Source organism: Tubulanus polymorphus, chromosome 4 (assembly GCF_964204645.1).
Source record: "Tubulanus polymorphus chromosome 4, tnTubPoly1.2, whole genome shotgun sequence".
In the NCBI taxonomy this organism is placed as follows: domain Eukaryota; kingdom Metazoa; phylum Nemertea; class Palaeonemertea; order Tubulaniformes; family Tubulanidae; genus Tubulanus; species Tubulanus polymorphus.
This window is the reverse complement of record NC_134028.1, coordinates 25,749,457-25,764,932: the sequence shown is the minus strand read 5'-3', so window position 1 is coordinate 25,764,932 and position 15,476 is coordinate 25,749,457. Positions and strand designations below refer to the sequence as shown.

The following is a 15,476-nucleotide window of genomic DNA, read 5'->3' as shown; positions in this document are numbered from 1 at the left end:
TGAGTTCTATAGGATAATCTTTAATTCAGAAAAGTTACGTTTCTTCGTTCGTTGTATTTGGGATTAAGGCGAAAAATTCAGTAGGTATTATGCGGATTCGAACCTTCCAGGTAATTGAAACAATCACTGGCAAGTGAACGTTCAAGGACGAAGTATTGGACGGTTTTGGTCGGTATTTAGAACCACCGAAGGAAGTGCGTCATATGGGCTTTGAAGTACGGCAAATATCCGCTAACTCGGTTTTGTCTCCACAAAGTTGCAATCAGCATTAGGCCTAATTGCAGGTAAATAATTACAGAAATGTCAATGATTAACAGAAATACCGTAATTCTAATCGCTATAGAATGTAGAATGATAATAAATCTGCCGTTTGAATGAATACTGATTCTTCTAAACGGTCTGATTTAATTGCACGTTATTCAAAATCAAAGCAAATGTCAATGGCAAAATCAATGCAATTTATTTCACATTTTTCTCGGTGACTCGATGTTTCGATGCTTTATTGAATTTTTAGCTGATTTTTGATGATATTTATTGATTCAAAGTAAGTTCAAAGCTGTCGCTGCCTGCCGTAAATTAACATTAAGAAACATAGAAACAGGCCTTCTTGTAAAAAGTAACTGTGAATGTACATAAGACACGTACCTACCAGTGCCGGTACCCGATCCTGGTTTCCACAGTATTGGCAACACTGTACTTAAAACATTCTAAAAAACAAAACCACGAAAATTTGTCTTCGATCACGCAATTAGTGGATAGCCTACTAGCGCAGTGCCCTATCTACCGGAGCCATCAGGCAATTTATGGAACTATTACTATTTTACTACTTATAGTCTTACCCTTAATACCCACCCTGTTGAACTTAAGCCTATTAACCCCTGCCCTCTTGGCTCTCTTCTCGCCTTCAAGACACTAAGCCTTATTTTCGGTATCCCTAAATTTGATTATACATGCAACCATGTGGTTATACATAACCATAACCCAAGTCCTCAATTACACTAGCGTCATAGCAAAAACGTGACCTAAACTTGCAGTCACACCCTAAAACGGAATAGGATACCTGGTAGAAGAGGCCGGTAGAGAGTTTGTTATTTTGAATTTCTATTCCTAAACCTGAATACGTTCGATCGAAACCTGATTGAATCTAATTGTTTTTTGTTCTATGGAATGATTAATCGATTTCTGATTTCAGTTTGTTTCCGACGATGGCTTCGTATAAAGACGATATGGAGGCGAGTAACTCGCCGCAGATCAGTAATCCGGGAACGCCTCGCGGTCTCGATACCGCCGACATCAGGAACACGCCGCCACCTATTGCTCAAACGATGAGTTTACCGATACCGACGATGACGCAACAAATTCCGCAACACCTCGGCCGACAGCAGCAGCATCAGAGCAAATACGCGCAGTTGCTGTCGGTGATCGAGGAGATGGGAAAGGACATTCGACCGACGTATTCGGGTAGTAAGAGTTCCTCGGAGCGTTTAAAACGAGGTATCGTCCACGCGAGGATTTTAGTTCGCGAGTGTTTAATGGAATGCGAAAGAAGCGCGAGATCTTGAGCCAGCGCAGAGTTTAACGGATTCAAATTTTCTGATCGACGAATCATGGATGTCGAGATTTTTATACAGCCAAACTCGGATAAAACATTAATCAATGATCAGATGCAGTTTAATCTGTATCTTCAGATCAATGACTGTTTAATGTTTTTGAATAATTCTTTAATGTGAGGGGTGAATTGCCCGTGATGCTTGCAGGGGTGACTGAGGCAGGTTTTGATTGGTTTCTACCAATTCTGGAATTCTCTTCTTGCGCGTTTGTTTCGAGCAGTATAGACTTGCACTCTTCTTAGTCTGAAACAACTCTATCTTTAAACCTGATTGATGCAGCTGTTAGAAAGCTTGTGATCCAGAAAAACTATTCTTAAACATTACAAAAGTATACATTCAATGGAAACCTGCCAAAAAAGAAAGTGTTAAAATCTATAGATTTTCATGTAAATGGATCACCACGACTGCAATTTCAACTTGTATACTATACAACTTAAATGTTTTTTCTTGTTATCTAAAAATAGCCTGAAATTAGGGTTTTTATGATATCAATTTTTAATGGTAATCATGACGATTTTCAGTTTGTGTGGCATAAACTTCTAGATGTAATTTTGTTTCATGTCATATCCGGCTGATTATATCAAAAGAAAATTTGATTTTGGTTAATCATGTATTTATTCTCAACATTGTCAAAATGCATTAACGAAAACGAGGTAGAATAGTTTATTATTAGTTCATGCAGATCCTCTTTTATATGTACTTTCATTATTTCATACAATAAACTTTAGTCAGAAGATATTTTTATTCTCTAAGCTTTTATTTCTAAAGGATTTTTGGATTCCATGCATTTCTTTCCTAATACATGTAGACATCTCCGGTCTTAAAACGTCCAAATTGTTTTTCAGTAATGGATGATAGTGAGAACATCTCTACCCCTAATATTAAAATATTGAATTCGCTGAATACTGATTTGTGTGCAGACTCTGTTGAATGGTGTCCTATTGCCAGTCAAAACAGTTACCTCGCCTGCGGTCTATATGAATTGGAATCCAGTGTGGTAAGGATAGAAATCCACGTAATTGCAGATTCCAGTTAAGGCCTTTTTGAAATGCTTTGAGTACGGACTTGGGTCCCGGAATTCTGCAAAAAACATCAAATTTAAAAAAAAAGATTTTTCAGTCCCATGTTGTGTTTTCATCACAATCTTTCAAAAAAATGTATTTCTGTAATGTCAATCTTGATTTTCGATCTAAGTAGTAACTTGTAAGTTGATTTTGAATATTGCGATTTGCAAAAAGTTTCCATTTCTCCTATCATGTGAATCAAATTCATCACAATTTTCAGTCCTTTTGTATTTTCTTTTCTGCAGTCCTTCCGAGGTTTTATGTAGAAAATGCTCAAATAATTAAAATAATCTATCATTTTCCTATTCTCTTTCATTTTGAAATGCCTAATACAAAATATTTTTTCTGCACCTTACCATTTTTTTTATATCCGTGCTCCAAGTAATCAAGAAAAGGCCTAAGAGCTACTGGCCATGTACCGGGTATTCACAATATCTTACATAATCTTCCAGACAGAAAAATCAAAGAATGATAGGCTGGGAGGACTTGTTTTGTACCGGCATGAGAATTCTGAACTTCAAGAAGTGATGAATATTACATTACCAGGAATCTTTGATATAAAATGGTCACCTAAAGAATTAAAAGATAACGCAGCCGGTTTAGGAATTGTGAATTCAGCCGGCGAGCTGCGTATTTTCGCTCTGATTGACGGAAAACTTGACGAGATTACGCAATCATGCTCAATCGGTGATGACTGCATGGGAACGTCATTAGATTGGTCCAATAGGAAATATTACAGGTAAATTCGACATACCGAAAACTTGTAATATTCAAAATTATAGCTCACTTACTCAATAGTCAATATGATTTTCAGCGAAGCACCAAAACTCAGTTACAGTAATTCAAGTGGAAATGTAGGCGTCGCACAGATTTCTGAGAGCTCTGTGAAAACTGTACAACAGTGGACTGCACATGATTTTGAATCTTGGATATCAGCATTTGACTACTGGAACAATGATATCATATACTCAGGTAATGTTTCTAGCTCAGATAAACCCAATGCGTTGAATGACTTAGCGGAACTAGAGTTTACTATTTTATATGTATGTAGGTGGAGATGACACAAAATTCAAAGGCTGGGACACGAGGACCGATTGTAGTCGACCGATCTTTACCAAAAAGCAGTGAGTAGAACTTCACTATTGCTTCATTACTGGTAGTTACCGTTATTTCAAGATTTATCTCGTAACACTTTTCTTCAGTCATGATATGGGCGTTTGTAGCATACAGTCTAATTGGATGAATGAGAACATACTTTGCACTGGCAGGTTAGTAAATATTGAATAAAGGGTTCAGAGATCATTTAGGCAGGTTTCGATTGACCTCTACCTATTCTGGAATACCGGGTGCTCTTCTGACCAGAATACACTACCTATTCTGGAAAAGCGTCTGTGAACCTGATAGAAGTGTCCAATAGAGAGTTTGTAATCTGGAATTTCTTTCCTTAAACCAGAATGCTATCAATTGAAACCTGCCTTTAATTGGCAGTTGAAAGAACCGAGAAATGGCAGACAACATCCATTTTATGGTCTAATTTCAGCTACGATGAACACGTATTGATTTGGGACACACGAACAATGAAACAACCTTTGAGCGATACGAATGTCGGGGGTGGAGTTTGGCGTCTGAAATGGCACCCGACACATGCATCGTATCTTCTAACAGCTTGCATGTACAACGGCTTTCATATCCTCGATTGTAACAATATCTGTGGAGAACAGAAAATCGTTGCGTCGTTTATGAATCACAAATCTATAGCATACGGCGTAGATTGGATGTTTGCGAATGCAGACGATGACGAGAATAATGTGATAGCTTCGTGTTCGTTTTATGATAAACTTTTGTGTTTATGGTCGTGGAATAAAGACACATGAAAACTAATAATAATTCACACCGGTGTTTGATTTCGATATGTTTGTAACCGACGAACCCGAGAAAAAACCTACCAACAACAAATATCTGTTAATATTATAGACACACACAAATTATATTCATTCATTCAACAAGTTTGCATCTGATTAGACATAAAAACCACTTCATCTATGTTTCCTACAAAATATCAACATGATGGAATACGAGAAAGTGCCATTTTGTCATTCTACATTTACCAATTATTCCATTTGCTGGAATTTACTCTATCCAAATCAGGGGTGGATCTAAGGTCTGATTCAGGGAGGGGTGCCCCACCAAAATAGGGCACATCATATAATTGAATGGCACCCTGAAAAAAAGGTCATCAGAAACAATTAAATCATTTTTGGAAATACAAGCTTATGAATTTAAACTTTTTAGGTATCTGTTTAATATTTTTCTTCTACCTTATTAGAATTTCAGGGCAACCTGATATTTTAGTACTAAATTATATTTCAGCCCTAGATCCGCCCCCGCAAATAACTACATAATGTCATCGTCATTGTCATATTACAGTTCGTTCAATAGAAATAATATCACAGTCTAATGACGTTGAGGATCAACTCGACGAGTCCTTCGAGAGCTTTTGATACTTTCTGACTAACGCATCCAATGACGGGTCGCGACCTCGATAACGACGGAAAACTTCACCAGCAGGTACAGCGCCACCTAGTGATAAGAAAGTTTCCCTGAATCTGGAAATGAAGATAAGAAACAATGAGACTCGAGTCTGTTGGGTTCATCTGAACCCGGAATCCCTATACTGCAGAAAATACACACCTTTGTCCTTTGGCAAGTACTTTCTCATTATCATTCCATCCACTTTCAATAAGGGCTTCGAATGCATCGGCAGATATCATCTATAATCATTCAAACACAAACTAGTTACTAATGTAATGTCTTCATATTCCCATAGCGAGGGTATACTGGGTCGGAACCCCACCCCCTTATAAAAAACAACCCAAGTACTTCGAAGGTAAACTAGATTCAGAAGTACAAGCTCTCAAGTCTATAGTACCTCACAGGTAAATGAAAGGATTTTGAAAAGTCGTGACGAATCAGATATTTTGGTTCACACGCGATATTTACCTCAGACCATTTATACGAGTAATAAGCAGCCGGATATTGATCGGAGAATATATGAGTCAGTGAACACGGATGATTATCATCCTTATCCAATTCTACAGGCATAAACTCCCTCCAAACACGCGTCATTATATCGTGCCAGTGATCTTTACTGAAAAATCATATGTATTCAAATTAAAGATTGCACTTTATTTGTGATTCGATTTTATTTGTGACATCGATATACCTTATATACATCTCCATATCTAATGCACTGAAATATAATTGTCTCATCAGGTCGTATGTCGTCATGTGCGCTTCACCTATGAAATATATTACAACATTATTCAGGGCGGCCAATTTTATCTGATTTGCTTTTGAATTAAGTTGTTTTCCCTGACTTGATCTGCTAATAATTCAATCAATTAAAACAGTCTAATACATAAAATATACAAGAAACTGTTTGATTATAAGGGCAATCTACTTTAATAATAATAAGCTTTTGACTGACTATTTAAAGAAAATGCAATGACTTTTCCCTGACTTCATACTGTACAGTGAAGCCATGACTGATGAATGAAAACAAAAAGCTGCCATCACTCGACTTACTTTTCAATAGATCATTTACAAGATCGTCCGGTATGACTTCGTTCGTGTCCTGATGACCGCTGATTGATTTGATTACGTCCGGCAAAGTAAGCAACTCCTCCATGAATGTCGAGCATACTTGTAAAGCGTCCCATTCGACGTTGCGTTGACCCGATAAATCGCAGTAAGGTATTTGCGTCAACATCTGCTGTAAACCATGTCCGAACTGAAAAATCACGATTTCAATCCTTCAATAACAGCAAAAAACTTGAAGGCTTTTTGGATGAAGGTGCAGTAAATTTCTGAATAAATGGGAAAATGGATGAATTGAAAAATTTTCCCCCCACCCCTGGACTGTTAAACATCCGTCATTTTAGCTTAATTCATACACTGTACGTATTATTTTGTTCAATGAAAATTCATTTTTTTTTCATCAAAATTTTCAAATACATTTTCCCTCCTCAAACAAGATATTTTGACCGCTGGTTTAGCTCAGCTGCTTTTTTTCCTATTAAGTTTTTCCTCTTTCCCCTAGAAATGTATCTGTTGAAAATCTGTCCTCTATGTTATCTAAAAGAAAAAAAACAACCCGAAGCGGCTGTAATTCAAACAAACCTCATGGAACAATAGTTTAACGTCTTTAAACGTTAAATTCGGTGATCGTCCCGCAATCGGAGCTGGAAGATTCATCGTCCAGTAAGATATCGGTTTTGTGTTGTATAAATTACTGCTCTCTAAAACAAGATTAACAGTTTTTTTATCCTATACGTTTTTGCAGCTTGGATTCTATGATAACAATTTTGTGAGATTTAACCCTTTCAGTGCTGACTTAACAATACCCTATTGTGCTGAAAATAATTTGAAAATTTTGAAGAATTCCAACTTAGTGTGTTGAATAACGGGAATACCACTATTTCAATATTTCACTATGTGGTTTCAGACGCACTGAAAGGGTTGACAAGTAATGAAACAAAATAATGCTCAAAATCAATAGGGAACTACCTCTTCCACAGTCCATCCAAGTTCCTTCAGCCTTTTCTCCCAGTCTGACGTATGGATCCATATATAATGAAGCGATAACACTCCCTGAATTATAAATATTGGCAAGTTTTTAGCACCTTATGATAATTCAATTTTCAAATTAGCCACTCGCTGATTAAACACTCCTCTTACTCCATAAGAAATAATTCCAAAAGCCGTAGAATTGTAAGTTAACTTTCAAAATTAATTCGTATACAGGGAGGGTGGCTCCATTTTTCACCTATTTACAAAATCCCCCGAGTTTTCCCTAATATTTCCATGTGATTACAAAAAATTCCCTAAATGAATTAAGAGAAATTTTTAGGTTCAAAATGCCACAATTCATTCATTTTTCAGTGTCATATACTGATAAAGAAACACGTGGTTGATAACATTATCCAAATTACCTGTTATTTCCAGGTTTTTTCGCTAAAATTTGTCAAATTCCTTGAGTTTTCCCTGATTTTTTTGCGAGATTTTTCTGATTCCCCGAGTTTTACAGGTTTTCCAGGCCAGTGGCCACTCTGTCATAAAGTTTTTAATCAAATACATGACTCACCATTTGCATCATGAATATTGTACAATTTCACACTCTCATCCCATAAATCGGCATCATTAGAGCAGTCCTATAAAAGTCATTAATAGTAAATCTGTTTACGAAATGTTTCTTTTTCACAACAACTTTGGATTAAGAAGAATTTTCATTTTATAATGTAGTCAAGTGAATTCTCAATAGATTTTCACCCATCATATCAGCAATTTAAAGCTACCTTGATTTTTATGTTGAATAGGTTTTCGCTGAGTTTGAATAGACCGGACAAAACTTTCGAAAACGGAAAATATTGAGCAATTGTAGCTTCATCCGCCCTGAAAATGATAAGTCACATGAAAATGAAACAATTAATTCGATCAGTTTCAGCTCAATCTCATTTAATATACAAAAATACATTTTAGTTACAGTAAATCATGCTTAACAGGAACTGGCAAAATAGGCTAAGCACGACGAGTAAAGGATGGGAAAATATGTTAGGATGTCGGAATATGATTCTTTTTTTTCGTCCAAAGTCGCGAGATGGCCGTGTCCAAATAAGGCACGGTTTACTGCAATATCGTTGATGTAGTAATAGGAATCCAAATGATTTAGTTGATTAGGTAGCAATTTAAGAAAAGTCAAAACTTTAAATTTAAACGCTTACGTCAAAAAGTTGTTAATAGATCTGACACATGAATAACATACAGCGACGTATACTAATGGTGTACTTATTGCGTGTGTCGAGAGGAAGTCTTAATTAGTAACATCCTTAGATACATAAACTTCAACAAGACACACTACGAACAACCTCACTTCTCTGAGGTAAGAACAGTTGAAAAGAGGTTCTTCAATCGATCAAAACGAAATGAAAATGAACAACAGCAACAGCGCATCGGCAAATCAGACGATGACCGAAAACTATTTCATGGTGAACTTAATACTCGGACTAATCGTAACAGTAGTGATGGGTACAGTATGCATCGTCGGTCTAACGGTGAACATATACCTGGCGTCGAAAATGTTCAAAAAAGGTTACATTCGTAAACAACACAAAGGAATCATTTGTCTAACCATTTCTTGTATATTGATCAGCGGTTTCGCAATTCCGCTGCGTACTATCAGTATATTTCTAACATGGATGGCGACGAACAGTCCGATCTTATGTTCGCTGGAGAGATTCGTCGAGAACTGCTGCAAACTGCAGACGTACGTCTGTCTTGTCAGTATCTCGTGTCAACGAATACGTAAAATCTACGTCGTTTTCGGACAAGATCGAATACAATTATTGAACAAGTGTTCGATCGCTCGAATATTCGCGGTCGTCTGGACGCTCAGTTTGCCGTACTTGATCTACGAATTCTACCGGTCGCTGGATCAGCCGCGTTCCAACGTTCTTACGCAAATATGCTACGCGAATATCTGGAACACGAAACACGAAACGGCGTTCTCGATATTCGCCGATGCTTATTCGCCGGCGCTGACGTTTTCGACGTTGATCGCGATCGCGGGAATATACGCGCACGGATTGTTGTTCCTCGCGCGGAAAATAGCGGCCATCTCGCCGGAATCCGACGTCGCGATCGCCGTCGAAATGGACGTCATAAATCGAGTGGTCTCTATCGAAAACTCGGTCGAATCGAACGAAACAAATTCAGCGACGCCGACTCAAATTACCGAACTGAATCCGATTCGTTTAATGGACGATCCCGATGTCGCACAGGTCAAAAATGAATCCGATCGACGCCAGAAATCTCGATTACCGATCACCGATTTACTGACCGCGACACACGATTACTCCTCGTCGAGTACCGAGTATCGAATTTCGTCGACGTCGACCACCAGTCACCTGACGAGTCCGCGAATATCTTCTATATCCAGTTCGTCGGCTGACATGAAAACGGAGACACGCGTCAGCGCTACGAATTCCGAAACGCGTTCGACGTCTCGGCAATCGAGCGGTCTACTCGAATTAAACGCGCCGCTGAAAGCCAACGGTAAATTATCGACGTGCAGCGTGTTTTCGATCGACACGATTCCCGAGTACGAGACCGACGATAAAGACGACGCCGATCCGCTAGAACCGTCGATGTTGAACCCGTTACGACACACGCGACGAAGCGCCGGAAACGTCTGGCTTAAATCGTTGTCATTATCGACGCAGCGCGCTTCGACGGCGTCTGCCATGTCAGAAAGAGATATAACAACGGCGACGTCGGAGATGGATTCGTCGTTGGCGTCGTACGAGAAGAAGAGGCGGCGCGGGCAGACGCGTGTACGCCGTTTAATACGACAAGCGGCGAGAAGTAGCTTATCGTCGAATACCAATACAGCAGACGGATACGAGTCGCAATTCGAGAAGACCGACCCGTCGCCGAGCGCGCTAGAAACAAGCCTGAACAGCAGCAACATTAGCGGAAGACGATTGACGCCTCTGAATCTGCAAGACGACGGTTCGTCGAATAGCAGCGCTCAGTCTCAAGACGACGATCACAAATCGGAATTGCAATTGATTTCATCGAACAGTTCGGCGGGAAGCAGCAGATACAGCTGGACGTCGGCGAATTCTCGCAATAATAACTCGTCGCCGCTCGAACAGAAATATTCGTACGTCGATGAAATAAACGGACCGTTGTCGGACTCGCAGGTTTCGCGGACCGGGGTCGTCGAATCCTGGATGATGCAACAATTCAGCAATCATTGGAAACACATTCCGCTACCGCCGATTAGCGACGGGAAAAACACGGAGCGCCCGCAGAGATTGAGCTTGTCGACCGGCGACGTAAGATCGGACCCGCAGACCGGCAACGCGAAATCGGACGCTAAGAAACCTACTTCGTTTATTCCGCGACCGAAACAACATAAACAAAATAAACGCTTGAAGAAACGTAAATTTGTGAGTATCAGCACGCAGACGGATGACGGCGTCAGACAGATGGACGACGAATCGACGTGTAAAGTCTACAATACGAAGCCAATGATACGAATAATACGACCGTCGCTTCCCAATAAACAAGACGCGAGTTCGACGACGACGACGCGCGAAAAACAACACCGAGTATTACACAATAACTGGCTGTCGAACGACGACGCCAGCGCCGTCTATCCACAAATCAACGAGGAGAACGAACAGCTACAACAACGCAGCACCGAATTCCTCATCCCGAATCGTCTGAATTCGATACCGAGTACAGTGCGTTCCGGATCGTTCGACGCCCGTCCGAAAGACATATTTTCGTTGAAAGTCGTTTTCAAGCGGTCGCTAGTTTTACTGATGATTTTCGTTGTTTGTTTCGTGCCGATATCGATTGTGCAGTCGTGTATTACGATTATTCCGCCTCGTCTCGTGTTGTATCTCTACCCGTTGTGTAAAGTAATCGAGTCTTTTCAAGTTGTTCTACATCCGTATTTTTACGTATACAAAAACTCGACGGTAATGAAAAAATTGAACGCTCAAACTTAACCCTTTCAGTGCGGTGTACTAATCAGTGATGGATTTTGCTAGTTCACCGCGCTGCGGTGTATTGATGTAATTAGTAATTATCTCTCTTGAAAAATGGCAGCATCTGTCAAACATAGTGAAATACTAGTAACCAATGATACACCGCGCCGTGTAGACGCACTATAGTGGCATTCCCATAAAACTCTCGGTTTTCTCTTTAAACCGTTAGTTTGGTGGTTCTATAAGGAAATTTGGAACTGAATCCAGGAATTCGTACTCTATGTCATAGGTTTAAAGAATAATGGTAGGCATTGTTTTTGTTTAGTTGTCTTCTGATGAATAAATCTATTTTACATTCCCTGAAATTGTGTTATTTGCATTTGCTGGATTTCTTGTTTCTAGAAAACCTACTTGTATAAGTGTTGCTGTTGACGTCTTCGCCAGTAAGGTATATCCCACATGGCCAACGTGTGAGGAAACCCTTCGGATTTTGCGAATGTCTGCAGTTTACTCATTTCTTCACCAGCGATGTCACGGAATTCGGTTTTCAATCTACAAACAGTAAACATATTTCAAGTTTAGCAAGACTGAAATGGATTTTTCATGGCCATCTGACGTTTATTTGGGGCTTTAGCTTGAATCCTCATGCGTGAACAGTCAAACTCAAATAACCTATCATCAAATGACTAATCATATCACTAAGTCATCTCAAATTTTTAAGTCTCAATTAGTATTTCTAATGCAAAGTCGTTATTGGATAAGTCATGACTTTTTAATTCTATCAGTTTCCACACTGACGAGTTATCCATTTGGCTGTACAGGGGCAAATTTAGGGGGTGGTTTCAAGGATCCGGACCCCTACCTTCCCACTGAGGCTTCCCTTTTATCAAGACAGATATAGTTAAAACCTGCAAATAAGACACTAATCCTCTTAGAATTTGCATCTTTAATCTTAATACCGAGGATGGGGTGGGACCCCCAGTGGTCTTTGACATGGCTGCTTTACCCTTTTCTTCTGGACCCCACTCGTTGTAGCTGTTAATCAAAGCAGGGATTGAGGGTTTAACTTGTTTTGAGCTTCTTAATCAGCTTAAAGTATGTTTCATAACAAGCCCAGTGGTGGTCGTGGAATATCATTAAAATGCAGCCTGAATCCTAGTGCATAAATAATAGCCGTAAATTGTAAATCCGGTATAGACAACGTTCATAAAGTGCTGTTTGTCGTACTGAGTTTACGCACCTGTCTATCATATTCAATACATTCTCAACATTTCCAGCCATTTTCGTTTCCATCGACATCTCGGCGAAGTTTGAATAACCGAGAATTTCTGCGATGTCTCTCCTACAAATACAGACGAAATATCAGCGATAAACAAACCGCAAAATGTCAAACGAGCCGAATTCGACTCGGATTTTTTGCGGACCTGTGAGTGCGTATTTCTTCGATAGCCTTGAAATTCGCCAGCTGTTGATCGTTATGCGAGAGCGCCGCTCGGTTATTGAAAGCGTTCCACAGATTCCAGCGAGTTATTCGATCGTTGCAATATTCCAGACAGGATTGATAAACGGTCGGCTGCAGCGTCATCTGCCACGGTCCACGGCTCGGATTGTTTCTAAGAGAAATAATAAAGAACGTTTAATCTTTAAACATGTTTCAACGCATTCCTAGAGATACTTTTTATTTGACTTGCTTTTTCCCTGATAAGTAAGTTTTTTTTTTCAATTAACACAGTCAAATATGACTAACATCACATAAACAGAAACTCCAACAACTCAACAAATTTCCCTGACTTTTCCCTAATTTTTAGCTTTTTATGAAATCCCCTGACTATTCCTTATTCCCTGACATGTTGTTTTCCCTGACGCCATGTGATAAGAGTCAAATCAATTAACACAGTCAAATATGTAAGAATTAGATGGAAACTGCTGAATTTTACACGTAATCTCAACATATTTTCCTAATTTTAAGCTTTTTACGAAATTCCCAGACATTTTTAAAGAAAATGAAAATTCCCAGATTTCCAAGTAAGATTCCCAGTTTTTTTTTTCATGTAATCGACAACGATACTCACTTGTCTCGTGCTAGGTGGCTAATTATGTGTCGGGGAAATTCAGCAACTTTTCCAAAGTCGGTTTCATTGTGTACGAATTGATAGCCACAAATCATCACTTTATTCCTGCAAATTTTCAAATTCACAATTTTAGACAACACGAAGATAATACAATTTTCACCATACTGTCTACGATGTAATAAAATAGAGGAGGATGCTGGATGCCTAATTGTTAGAAATAATATGATAGGTTATATGAATAAGAAACAGAAAATAAAATCTTCAAATGAAATGACAGGTAAACCGATATTAATCTCAGTCTTTCAGATGAACATTTTAACTATTATACTATTAAACTATTAAACTATTATAACTCTAAGTTATTTTGTTTTCTCTGATGATGAAGTTTAACCAAAACTTCGAAACTGTCAGAATGAATTGTTAAATTATCAACTGTCGGTTTTGCTCATCATTAAATCAAATCAAATGAATATCTATCAACTCACTTGAAATGGCTTCGACCTTCTGATAATTTTTTCAGAGTGTCAACGAATCGTTTTTTGTCATTGCCAAACAGATTTATACCGTTCAGTTTTCCTTCGATCAAATACATTTTAACCAGGCGTCTTTGATATTCGTCTAAACTTTCGGAATCGGCGTTGATCTCCTAGAAAAAAGAAAAGATAAAATATATACGCAAGTTTAAATCAGAGATTAAATATTGAGTGCGAGAGAGTTGATACACACTTTAACGGCGCTGTACAGCGATTGACTGATCCATCTTTCATTCCTAGCTCGCTCAACTTGAGGATGAACCTAGGATATCACAGAAAATAATCAACTAACATAGGATTTTTTTATTACCTGGAGTACGGATTTTTGAAAGAAATAAATGGGAGACAAAGGGAAAAAATCAGAAAAATATTTTTTATCATAGGCGTTTCAAAATGGAAGGGGACAGGAAGTTTTTTTAAAAAATTTGTTCTTATCATTTATATATTATTCTCCACATGAAAATCTCTGAAAAAGGAATGAAAATTGTGATGAATTCGATTCAAATGATGGGAAAAATGAAAATCATGAGATCGAAAATCCCTCAATTGATGGGGACATATAAAAATTTTTTCCTTTCTTTTTAATATAAATTTTTTTTATATGATTTTTTTGCAGAATTCTAAGTGACGGATCCGTACTCCAAGTAAAAAGAAAAGCCATTATCGAGAGCATTATTCAAACATAACGTTTTTAAGTGAACCTACCCTTTGAAAAGCTTCGCGAAAGCCACTTTTACCTTTAACACAACTCAGATGTTTCACAGTTCTCCACGCAAAGTTCAAAGGTGCAGATATCTTCTCAATAGGTTCGAATACCGATGAAAATGTTTTCTTATAGGATGGATCTAAAAATGGCGATGAAATCACGATTGAATATTAAGTAAATAAAAACATTTTAAGGCTTCGACTTGATGTATATTCCACATGCCCTGCCTTTTATTTTTTCTAGAATATCACCCAACTGTGTTTCATATTCTATAGATAGTTTAGCACATCCGGTGACTGATTTCTCAGGAGTTATCGCGCTGAATTTCGGTAATTCAGTTGTTCTCATAATTGGATTAGTTTCTGGTGTATCTGGTGGTATTTCTGGAAGTCTGAAAAGAAACATACACTGAGCTGAGGAGAGGGACAGAGACCAATTTATGAGTGTCTGAAAAATGGCATGAGACAATATTATTCATGCATTCTTGAAGTCGTCTTTAATACTATATGACTTATGCTGTATAGAATTGAGCTCCAAATAAAATGAATTTTTTGCAGGAAAAAGTTAAAAAAAGAAGCGTATGACTTAATTTTGTGTCCCTTGTATATTACACACTGTATGTGTCTATTTCGCGTTATCTTACTTCGTTAGCCGGAACAATAAAGTTATTTTGAATTTATTGTGTAAGTAAAAATGATTATGAAAGCGTTCGCCTGCTGAGTTTTTGGCGGAACTGAGATGAGAAAAATTGTCGTAAATGTTTAACACACTTACAATACATAGTACGAGTTACCACCGGAGGCATTTCGAGTTGTATAACTACTGAAAATCGGGATTTTATTGCAGTAATTTTTCGGCCCGAAGCCGCGTAGAATGGAGGCTGCCATTTTGTTTTACTTCATGTCGCGGAACAAAACTGCTGTTTGGGATTAACTG

At 38.4% G+C, this 15,476-nt stretch overlaps 2 protein-coding genes across 2 annotated transcripts; one reads left to right on the top strand and one right to left on the bottom strand.

The window, feature by feature from the left end:
* The first annotated feature begins 251 nt into the window (after positions 1-251).
* On the top strand, positions 252-4,548 carry LOC141904508 (diphthine methyltransferase-like). The gene is made up of 7 exons (XM_074793097.1): positions 252-284; positions 2,456-2,607; positions 3,127-3,413; positions 3,489-3,646; positions 3,726-3,798; positions 3,877-3,942; positions 4,215-4,548. Exons 2-7 carry the CDS (start codon positions 2,458-2,460, stop codon positions 4,546-4,548), a joined length of 1,068 nt encoding a protein of 355 aa, XP_074649198.1. The 5' UTR covers positions 252-284; positions 2,456-2,457.
* A 111-nt stretch (positions 4,549-4,659) lies between these two features.
* Positions 4,660-15,432, bottom strand: LOC141903592 (uncharacterized). Its single transcript, XM_074791782.1, has 18 exons — positions 15,315-15,432; positions 14,768-14,931; positions 14,540-14,679; positions 14,028-14,096; positions 13,787-13,947; positions 13,302-13,406; positions 12,654-12,842; positions 12,470-12,571; positions 11,641-11,781; positions 8,029-8,125; positions 7,818-7,884; positions 7,241-7,324; positions 6,854-6,972; positions 6,260-6,464; positions 5,898-5,973; positions 5,675-5,822; positions 5,366-5,445; positions 4,660-5,280 (listed from the first exon to the last, which is right to left on the bottom strand). Exons 1-18 carry the CDS (start codon positions 15,425-15,427, stop codon positions 5,145-5,147), a joined length of 2,196 nt encoding a protein of 731 aa, XP_074647883.1. The 5' UTR covers positions 15,428-15,432; the 3' UTR covers positions 4,660-5,144.
* Between the last annotated feature and the right edge of the window lie 44 nt (positions 15,433-15,476).

Bases quoted from the DNA above. Each gene is read 5' to 3' on its own strand.
- LOC141904508 (XM_074793097.1), top strand. From the start codon at position 2,458: ATGGATGATAGTGAGAACATCTCTACCCCTAATATTAAAATATTGAAT. The intron at 3,647-3,725 runs GTAATGTTTCTA...ATATGTATGTAG, and splicing joins CAATGATATCATATACTCAG to GTGGAGATGACACAAAATTC. The intron at 3,943-4,214 runs GTTAGTAAATAT...GTCTAATTTCAG, and splicing joins AACATACTTTGCACTGGCAG to CTACGATGAACACGTATTGA.
- LOC141903592 (XM_074791782.1), bottom strand. From the start codon at position 15,427: ATGGCAGCCTCCATTCTACGCGGCTTCGGGCCGAAAAATTACTGCAAT. The intron at 14,680-14,767 runs GCAGGGCATGTG...CGCCATTTTTAG, and splicing joins TATTCTAGAAAAAATAAAAG to ATCCATCCTATAAGAAAACA. The intron at 12,572-12,653 runs GTCCGCAAAAAA...CTGTATTTGTAG, and splicing joins GAAGAAATACGCACTCACAG to GAGAGACATCGCAGAAATTC.